Source organism: Trachemys scripta, chromosome 19 (genome assembly GCF_013100865.1).
Source record: "Trachemys scripta elegans isolate TJP31775 chromosome 19, CAS_Tse_1.0, whole genome shotgun sequence".
NCBI lineage: Eukaryota > Metazoa > Chordata > Testudines > Emydidae > Trachemys > Trachemys scripta.
In genome coordinates, this window is record NC_048316.1 from 22,161,243 (window position 1) to 22,170,990 (window position 9,748).

The 9,748-nt window shown below is 49.7% G+C and overlaps 1 protein-coding gene across 4 annotated transcripts in view; it reads left to right on the forward strand.

The window, feature by feature from the left end:
* The window catches only part of ECE1 (endothelin converting enzyme 1), a 153,157-nt gene that overhangs the window by 68,301 nt on the left and 75,108 nt on the right, over positions 1-9,748 (forward strand). For 2 of the 4 annotated variants that reach the window (XM_034753054.1, XM_034753055.1), the window contains exon 2: positions 2,604-2,690. In XM_034753054.1, the coding sequence (XP_034608945.1) occupies positions 2,604-2,690 (87 nt within the window). Of the gene's footprint in view, positions 1-2,339; positions 2,691-4,718; positions 4,734-9,748 lie in introns of those variants that run through there. The other 2 variants (XM_034753053.1, XM_034753056.1) reach the window with 2 other exon arrangements.

Here is a 9,748-nt window from a genome sequence, read left to right on the forward strand (position 1 = left end):
TACAAGGGGACTCTCCCACTGCCATAGATCTGCCTTGTCCCAGGCTCTAGCATAAGGGGCACCTTTGGGGCAGGCCAGGGGTGAGAAGGAGGCATGGGCAGAACACATGGTGCTCCAGATATTGTCTGGTTCTTGGGGAAGCAGAGTTAAGTTGGAGCAGCCTCAGGGCTGCTCTAACATATACTGGAGGCTATGCTGACCTAGGGTTACCATATTCTGTGCCTCCAAATGGAGGACACTCCACGGCCCACGGCCCCGCCCCCTCCCCAAAGTCTCCGCCCCCTCCCCTGCTTCCCGCGAACATTTGATTCGCGGGAAGCCTGAAGCAGGTAAGGGGGGTGTGGGGGGAGGCGCGGCCCAGGCTGGCCCCCCGGCGTTTCCAGCCTGGGTCAGCTCGGGCCCTGGGGTGCCAGCCCCGGCCGACCACCCCCGGCCCGCCCAGCACTGCCGGCCCGGTGCACCCCCCGGCTGACCAGCTCCCCGCCGGGCCCGGCTGACCAGCTCCCCGCCGGGCCCGGCTGACCAGCTCCCCGCCGGGCCCGGCTGACCAGCTCCCCGCCGGGCCCGGCTGACCAGCTCCCCGCCGGGCCCGGCTCCCCGCCGGCCCCGGCTCCGCGCCCCTGGTTCCCGGCCCGGCACCATGCCCCCGGCCCCGCACCGCCAGCCCCGGCCGAGCACCACCGAGCCCTCCCGATTTTCCCGGACATGCCCGGCTTTTGGGGATTTCCCCCCGGACGGGGATTTGAGCCCCCAAAAGCCGGACATGTCCGGGAAAATCCGGACGTATGGTAACCCTAGCTGACCTGCAGATAGGCCCAAGTAGGAGGAATGCAAAGAAGGCATAAGGTGCTCTTTGTCTCCCACAGTTCATGCACTCAGGCCTCTCAGTCGTGCCTGGAGCTTGAACAAACACAAAGACCTCACTCAGGACTCCAGAGTTTTGCATGGCCTCCTGCCAGAGTGAAACCACTGCTCTGCCCTTGTGCACAGGGACTCAGTTTCCACGAATCTCTGTCTAGGCTCCTAAACCTAAGCTGAGGTTGTGGTGTCCTTACAAGAGATCCTGTCCTAGTCCCCTGTGGTTCATATCCTGATTTCCCACAGTAACCATTCAGTAATAAGTTACTGGCTTGCCTGCCACTCGCTGCTGTGACCTCAGTCATGATGCATTTCTAGTCCCCTCAAAAGGTAGCACTCTCATTGTGTCTGGCTAGAGATAAACCTGAACTGTAAAACCTAGGTACTGAATATGCTCAGATCCAGGGTTTGGGGCTGGACACATTGCTAATTTTGGCAGGGCCAACTTAGAACAATTCAGAGACTGCAGCAGTCTGGAGGCCTCTAAATAGAGGTATGGATGGGGACTACATGGGGCAAGAGTTTAAATGGGGGAGCCTACCAGGATTTGACCTCTAAAGCTGGAGCCAGGGCATAGCTTACTCCATTTAGGAAGGCTTGAGGCAAAGGCAGGGGTGGCTTGGCTGATGGACTGGGTGCTGCTTGGGTAGCAGCTAGATTTGGTAGACAACAGTTGCAAACCTTGCCTGGTGGGTGGTGGTGGAGTTGGAGAAGTTGGTTGGTTCAATTGAATCCAGTGCACTACCCCAGTTTCAGACCCCCTAGGGGTGGTCCCTCAAAGCTGAGACAATCCAGCCAGCTGGACATCTTGTCATCCTAGGCACAGGTGCAAGCTCCAGACTGGCATGGCACACTCAGCATGTGAAAGAAACGATTATTTCTTGGTGTATCATTTGGATGATGATGGCTGCGAGAACCATCTGCTTCTCTGGCCATCCCCTCACTCTCCTCTCTGGAGTGCAGCCCTGGTGTGCTAGATAAGCAGGAGGGACACAGCAGGTTAGAGATGGAGTTGGGGTAGGGTGGAGCTAACAAGGAGAAAAGGAGGCTGGCCTCTGAAAGTTTTGAACAATCCGTTGGCTCCTGCTGTGGAATGCAGCTTTACAAACGCAGGCAGACTTTATTTTACTTCCTGTTCTCTGACTTGCTCCCTGATCCTGTGTTTTGAAACGTGCATGTCTGATGTTCCCAGGCTGAGCTAGGCAGCCCCTCTCTGCACAGGAGTCTTTCTTCCCATTGAAAGAGAAAGTTTACTTAAGGCTCAGAGGAGGGCTTCAGAGGAGACATGGGGGCGGATGGTTTGGCCTGTGGGTGGGCTGACTTTCTTGTGCCTTTTTTGAGTTTCTTCAGATTATAATTGTTCAGTAACTTTATATCTCAATCACTTGGATTCAGCACAAAGGAGGACTTACAACCTGGCTGGGCAGATGTCCCAGCCAAAGCCTCTCTCGCTGCCTCAAGTGCCATTCCACTTCAGGATCTGCGGAACTGATCCAGGAAGAAAGGGGAGGTTGCCCTGATTAACCTTGTTCAGAGACTTACCTGGTAACACTTGGACAGATGGCTCCGGAATCACTAGCTTCTTAGCCTGAGCAAAGATCACAGGAGATGGGGATCCAGCCAGCAAGGGCTGAGCTGATGTCTGAGTTGCCCTGTTTGCAAAGCAGTGTCTGTCTGGCTGGTGCCTTTAAATGTTCCTTGCCATGGAGACGCTAAGGGAATCTGTTCTCCATTTGACGTTTCAGATGTCCACCTACAGGCGGGCGACGCTGGATGAGGAAGATCTGGTAGACTCAATCGGGGAAGGAGAAGTTTACCCTAATGGAATCCAGGTAGGCGATCCAGTCCATGACACTCCGCTTTGAAAGCAATGTGATTGTAGGGTCATTCCAGACACAGCCCTCTCTCCCCCAGTGATTGTCCTGCCACCCTACCATGAGCAAGGGGATGTGTACGGCCCTTGTGCCTTGCTGATAGGAAGGAACTCTCTCCTCCAGTGATGCAGGAGGTCAGAATGGGCCCACTGTGACCTCCTCTGCCTTGTGACCCTGGAAGCCCCATTCACCCCACCCTCAGGAGTAGGTGCTTCTCTCTCTAGGCTGCTTCCTTGACTGCATGCACCTGGCCTGCTCTCTCAGGGCTGCAGCACAGCTAGGGAAAAGTGCCTGCCTCTTTACATTTCACTGAGGCCAGAGCCTGGCCTTCTGCTATGCAGAGACCTGGCCAGGTGGGTTAGAGCTCTGCACCTGAGACAGCCCAGGCTGGAGACATGCTGGGACTCACTGAATCTGAGCCCAGGCAAAGTCTGCCCGAGGAACACTTTCAACAGGCAGGTTTTGCTTTTGGGATTTGCCCTGGCAAATATTCTCTTAAACACTCCATTGCCCCAGGGCTGTGTCTGACAGCAGTCTGGAGCCTTAGGGCTTGTCTACACTACCCACTGGATCAGCAGGCAGTGATCGATCCAGCGGGGGTCGATTTATCACATCTAGTATAGACACGATAAATCGACCACTGAGCGCTCTCCCATCGACTCCGGTACTCCACCAGAACAAGAAGCGCAAGCAGAGTTGATGGGAGAGCGTTAGCTGTCGACTTGCCGCAGCGAAGACACCGCGGTAAGTAGATCTAATTACGTCAACTTCAGCTATGCTATTCACATAGCTGAAGTTGAGTGTCTTAGATCAACCCCGTGCAGTAGTGTAGACAAGCCCTTAGACACAGTGACTTCAACACAAACACTTGGGGACTAACTCTAGCCTTGTTGTGACTCCACCAATATCTGTGATGTTACAAATAGGGCTGCCCTGCCAGGTCCCCTAGGGAGAGGCTGTGAGGAGAGCAAGCCAGAGGGGTGGTGATGTGAGAACTCCTAGAAACCCTTATCGGTCTGCCCCCTCTGTGCACAATGCACACCTTCTAGGGCCGAAGCTTTGACCTGACATGTGCCTGGTGCAGTCCAGTTGATGCGCAGTGAGGTTCAGAGCAGAGCCTAGTCCATGGTGAGATGACCAGCAGTGTGTGTGTGCTTTGTGCCTGCTTGCTTTCCTGAGCTGTCTCAGCTACCCTCAGTTAACACCACACCATCGGCCGGGTCCCCAGCCAATGGAAGAACTGGATTAGCCCCAAAGTAAACCCTGTTTCATCCTGCCTGATCACTGTCTACAGGCACCAAGGCAGGAAGGAGTTTTCTGATGCCGGAGGGCTCCCTAACCGCACAGAGAAAGGCATAATACTATCCAGTGACTGAAAGTAGAAACCAGCAAAGTTCATGCTGAAATCAGATGTAGACTTTTAACAGTGAAGGTAATTAACCATCAGCATAACTTGTCAAGGGATGCGGTGAGTCCTCCATCACTTGGAGGCTTTGACTCCTGATTGGATGTTATTACAGAGATACTTTAGCCCAACCACAGATCACACTGCAACACAGGAATCACTGGGTAAAATTCTACAGCCTGGGCTCTGCAGGAGGTCAGACTAGATGATCATGTCAGTCCTTCTTGGCCTGAAAAATTATGAAAATAAGGCATTAATGTTAATGACCTGATAAAGGTCTAAAGGATCTTTCCTAAGAAGGAAAAAGTCCTGTGTTTGCCTGAGTGAACCCAGTACGGTCTCCCTTTTAGCTTGCACTGTGATGCTGTCCTCGCTGACTTTCCTGATCTCTTGAAATAAACTGAGTCAGCAACTGCACACCAAGGTCTTAAACTGGCAAGCAAACCCCTCTCACGTCTGCTCTGTGTTTCCCAGGCTGGGCCCAATGGGATCTTGCCGAACTCCACTACTTTATACATCACCCCTCTTCACTCCAAGCCCTAAATCTCCTTCAGACAAAGAAATAGTCAACAGACACTACAGGTCTGAGCTGAGCTGTGAGTATGACACTTACAGAGCCCTGGCTGATGCCAGGAGCTAGTGGAGCATTTCTGAGTCCAGTAGAGTCTGAGTGCTGCAGGAAGTGCTGCTGGTGATTCAGTGTGCAGGGCTCTGCATCAGTCCTGAACTGATGCTGTAGCAGGTGCAAGGGCGCTGTGATGCTGGAGGACCAATTCTGACCATGGTCATCCTTGCAGGTGTCAGCCTTATCTATCAAAGGGACTTATAATTCCCACCACTGTAGTATCCGAGCACTTCCCAGTCTTGAATGTGTTTATCCTCTGTGAGGATTCCCACACCCCTGTGAGGTAGGGCAGCACAGAGACTTGCCCAAGGTGTAACCGTGCCTCAGTGGGTTGCAATTGAGGATGCCACATTCAGGACAAACTGCTGAGAAATAGGGCAGATACACCCCCAAAATTAGTAGTTCTTCTTCCATAAGATATACCAAGTCAGCAACAAAAGTAAACTTCTGTTTCACCATACTCGCTAACAAGAAATCATAAAAGCAGTTTCCTTAGGCATTCCAGTTCTTATATCACCATCACTGGATTTAAAGGTGAGTGGTTCTTTACAAACAGTCTCATGAAAATAAAAGGTTCTCCTGATCCCAAAGGACTAGCCACACACCCAGGTTAATATATAACTTCGATCTTACCCAAAAATGATGCTGATGCCAATCCTTTAGCATCTAAAATCTAAAGGTTTATTCATAAGAAAGATAGGTGAGAGTTAAAGGAATCAAATACATACAATAAATGCAAAGTTCTTTGGTTCGGGCTTGTAGCAGTGATGGAATAAACTGTTGGCTTAAGTAAAGTCTCTGGCTGCTTCCAAATCATTGGAAGGTCCTCAGTCCATTGGTTAGAATGCTCCCATTAGTATAAGTTCATAGTCCAGAGGCTGGAGCAGAAAAGAGGCAAATGGAGGGGTTTCCACAGCCTTTTATATGTTCTGCCATGTTTCAAACCCAACTAATTGAGGCACTGGGGCAATCAAGTCTCAGAAAGACCATGCTGGTTCTGTGCGAAGTTAAGAATTGCTGCCTCCGAGCGTGTCAAATAGCATCTCTAAGTTAAGGTTGAGGCTCAGGTTGTGACTCTCTCTCCACTATCTCCCTTCTGATGTGTGCAGATGCTAGGCAGGATGTTCTGTCAGTTCCAGGAGTTCAACATGGTATGGAAAAATTGCTCCACCTCCACACAGTAAATCATCTTAAACTGTATCATGTCTTACAAAGCCTGGGTGTGGCAGGGTTGCTGTATCTAAGCAGCCATAAAGTCTGTCTTTAGGAGCTATCTGAAGGCAGATCTGCTGGAAACAGCTTTATTCAAGTCTATACAGAAGATTTACATTAACTGCAGCATAAACATTATGTTGTGCACATAATGGTTTGATCGCCTATTCTGGGCCACTTACCTGTGAAGTAACTCAATTCAGTCAGCACACAATGGTGGCAGAGACTACAGAGCATTTTCATGTATTAATAACTTCCAGTTAAAAAGGATGTAGCTCCTAGCACTGTGAAAATACTGCACTAATTAGTGACAATCAGGAGCAACTGAGCATGCAGTGTGGGAGACCTGCACAGCTGGACTCTGTGTAAGACCTGCAGAGAGCCAGATGCTCCAAACCCCTCTGTAATACATTAAGCAATATCCTCATATTCCAAGGAATATGATAGTAAATCTTTCTCTGATTCAGAACCGATGAGGCCAGGTTACAATGCCTGGGGACAACTACTTGTGACTTTTAAAAATGATCCATCTTATCAAAGGAGATAGTGGAAGAGAACTGGAATACTAATACGAGGAAAGTGCTAGTAGTACAAGGGAAAGGAATTCCTTAGCCTCTGTGGGTGCATTTATGCCGCAATTAAACACCTGTGCCCTGAGTCAGCTGACTTGTGCATGCGGAGCGCAGGCTGCAGGGCTGTAAAATTGCTGTGAAGACAGTTGGGCTCAGGTTACAGCCTGGACTCCGGGATCCCATGAGAAGAAAAGGTCAGCTGACCCGGGGCCATCCATGGCTGTGCTGCGGGTCTTTTAGTCCAGTGTAGACATACCCTGGGATGCCTTGTCAGCTCTTCTCTTGATCCTGCTTTTAGGTAGCACTTTGCATCCCAAAGTATTTTCCAGCCTATAAAATCCAATCCTGCTTCCATTCAAGTCCATGGCAAAATTCCCTCCACATTTTTTTAACGTCCACATAATGCGGAAATATCTTCATCCAAAAGTGCACCTACCTCTGGAGTAGAACACAGCAGTCATCAAACTTAGCCTAGCATTACTTAGAACAGGAGGCAAAGTATTCTGGATCCAACAGAAACTTCCAGGGGGGAGAACTTAAGCTGGCAGAAAGTTACTAGCACTTGACAAATACAACAAAAAGATGTTAACATTTTTTAAATAAAAACACTGGGCCAGATCCCCATCTGGTGTAAACTGGCACAGCTCCATTGAAGCCAGCCGGAAATCTGGATCGGTAATGTTAATTGTATACACAATCCTTATTGGCACGTTTAAGCTTTCTTTGATTCTTTGCAAGAAAGTTTAAGTCTCATGAATATCCTCAAATGTGTTTGCACTAGAGATTATAATTATTTCTTGCTTGTATTATCGTATCACCGAGGAGCCCCAGTCATGACCCAGGATTCTGTAGTGCTAGGGGCTGTACAGAGACAGAACAAAAGCTCCAAGTGCCACCATCTTGGATTTCTACCCACATCCCTTCCATTAGTTTGTGATTTCAGACAGGGAGTAGAAATAACCTCATGTGACTTCATGCTCTACAGATACCTGTAAAGTGTCAATTGAACAAAAACTTGTAAAAATTGGTCTGCTTGCAAGTTACCTGCAAATGGGGAAGAGGCTCAATTAACTGGAAACTTTTTTCCAGAAAATAGCCCAGCGCTGTTAACTTCCCATTTGTAGTTAGGCCATGATACCAGAGTTAATACCTGATCCTCAGGATTCTAAGCCCTCCACAACAGGAATTGTATGTGTCTCTCTGTACAGCACCGAGCACAGTGGGGCCTTGATCCTGATTGAGGCCTTTGAATGTTCCAATACTTGAGAGCCCTCCTGCAGTACAGCATCCCCTAGCACTGTGAGGAGCCTGAGGTGAGCACTAGCTCCAGGAGAAGGGTCTGCCATGTCCCCCCCCCCCCCCCCTCCCACCCATGCCTGATCCACAGAGGTTCCGAGTCTGTTACAGTCCCTAAGAGCCTTGCCTTTTAGCTCAAACTGTAGAGATTTATGCTTCTAGTTCTGGAGGTCCCTGGTTCAATCCTGGTGTGTCAGCCAAGCTGGCAGCCAATGAGACCTCCTGTAGCACTTGGGCATCTCAATCTCTGGCCAAGGGTTAACCAGGCCTTGCATAGTTTTTGTAATCTCTATTGAGATTGCAGCCTAAGATGCCATGACTGTGTTTCTTGATACTGTTGTGCGAGGTTTCACTGGTGCATTATGTGTGGCTATTCTTATTAACTTTTATTGGCCTCTGTTGTGTTCTGCTTCAGCAGTGTTTCTCTGGCTGCCACCTCTCTCTCATCAGTGGCTGGCACTGTTCCTTGGGTACTAGTGTTGTCTGACCTTTTCTCCTGCCCATCCCTCTGAATGCAGCTCTCCTGTTCCCATGCCCTTGCCTGCAGAGTTTATTCCTGTTGATAGGTGGGGATGGACCATGCAGATATTGCTGCAACTAAATCTTTATCCCTTCCTGAAAGGAGATTAATTTCAGTCTAGTTCTTCCAAAACAATGAAAAATGGAGAACCTCTTTGAAAAGGGACTGTGTAGGGACTTAGACTTCCCATTGTGCCAGTGAATTTGTGCAGCTGCCAGGCTCCCGGGTAGAAAGCAAGCTGACTTTCATCTGCTGCCAGGAGCTGTAACCTTGGGTGTCTTGCTGCTGCTATCTACGGTATCTGTGCTATGCACATCAACTGCTAGGCAGTGCTCTGAATCCTTGGTTCTGAGTCAGAGATGCATAACTTTTATTGTCCACACTCTGAAGCGTATTCCTTGCTGCATCTCTGAGGCATGCACACTGCAAAGAACGGCGGCCTGACTGCTTAGCAGGAGCTCAGCTGTACAATAGGTCACTGCAAAGATCTTTCACCAGTGGCCAACTCCTGTCTGAATGGAAAGGGGACGACCTATCTAACTGAGGAGACATGCTAATGCACATCAAAGATACAACATACCTCTAACTCTGCTCTGAGTAAGGGGCTCTGCAGCTAAAGGCCAGTCTTCTAGAGAACTTGCATATCTTTCACCTGCTTCCCGCCCTGTCCTCTCCAGACTCTTAGCTGAAAAAGAGGAAGGTATTCTTCTCTCGGAATAATCAAATCTGGCTGGAGTTCAGTGCCTCAGACGCTTGGCGAAAAGCCAGCATATTCCAGTACATGAACATGCATGGCATTTTACAAGGGTCCCTGCCCTGATGGGCTCTCAGTCCAAGCTAAGAGATGATGTAGAGAGGGAAAGGAGGACAGGGCTTGCCACAATAAAATCACATGGCTGCTTTGATTAAATGATGCAGGAGTTGGTGTGTCTCAAACTCTTTTTTGCTTGTAATGTCTCTTCGTTGGTGTTCAAAATCTGTTGGGGTGGGGGGAAGGGAGAGCCTCTTGCAGGGCTGCGGTTAAGGTCCTGGTGTCACTTGGTATGTAAAATGCTATATAACCTTATCCACAGGTGGAGACTGGACACTGCTGTGTTCCAGTGCAGCAATTCTCTGTTCCTAACTGCTACACATGGCACTGCATGGCTGTGGAGGCTAGCCACAGACACACACAAGGTGGAGTTAAATTTGACAATACATCAATTTAGGGTAAAAATGTTAGATAGGGTTACCATATTTCACACTGAAAAAAGAGGACACTCCACGGGGGCTCTGGCCCCACCCCAACCCCGCCTCTTCCCCATCCCTGCCTCCGCCCCCTCCCCACCCCCATTCCAACTGTTAGCCAAATGGGCTCGTTTCCCCCTGGAGCTGCCCAATTACCCC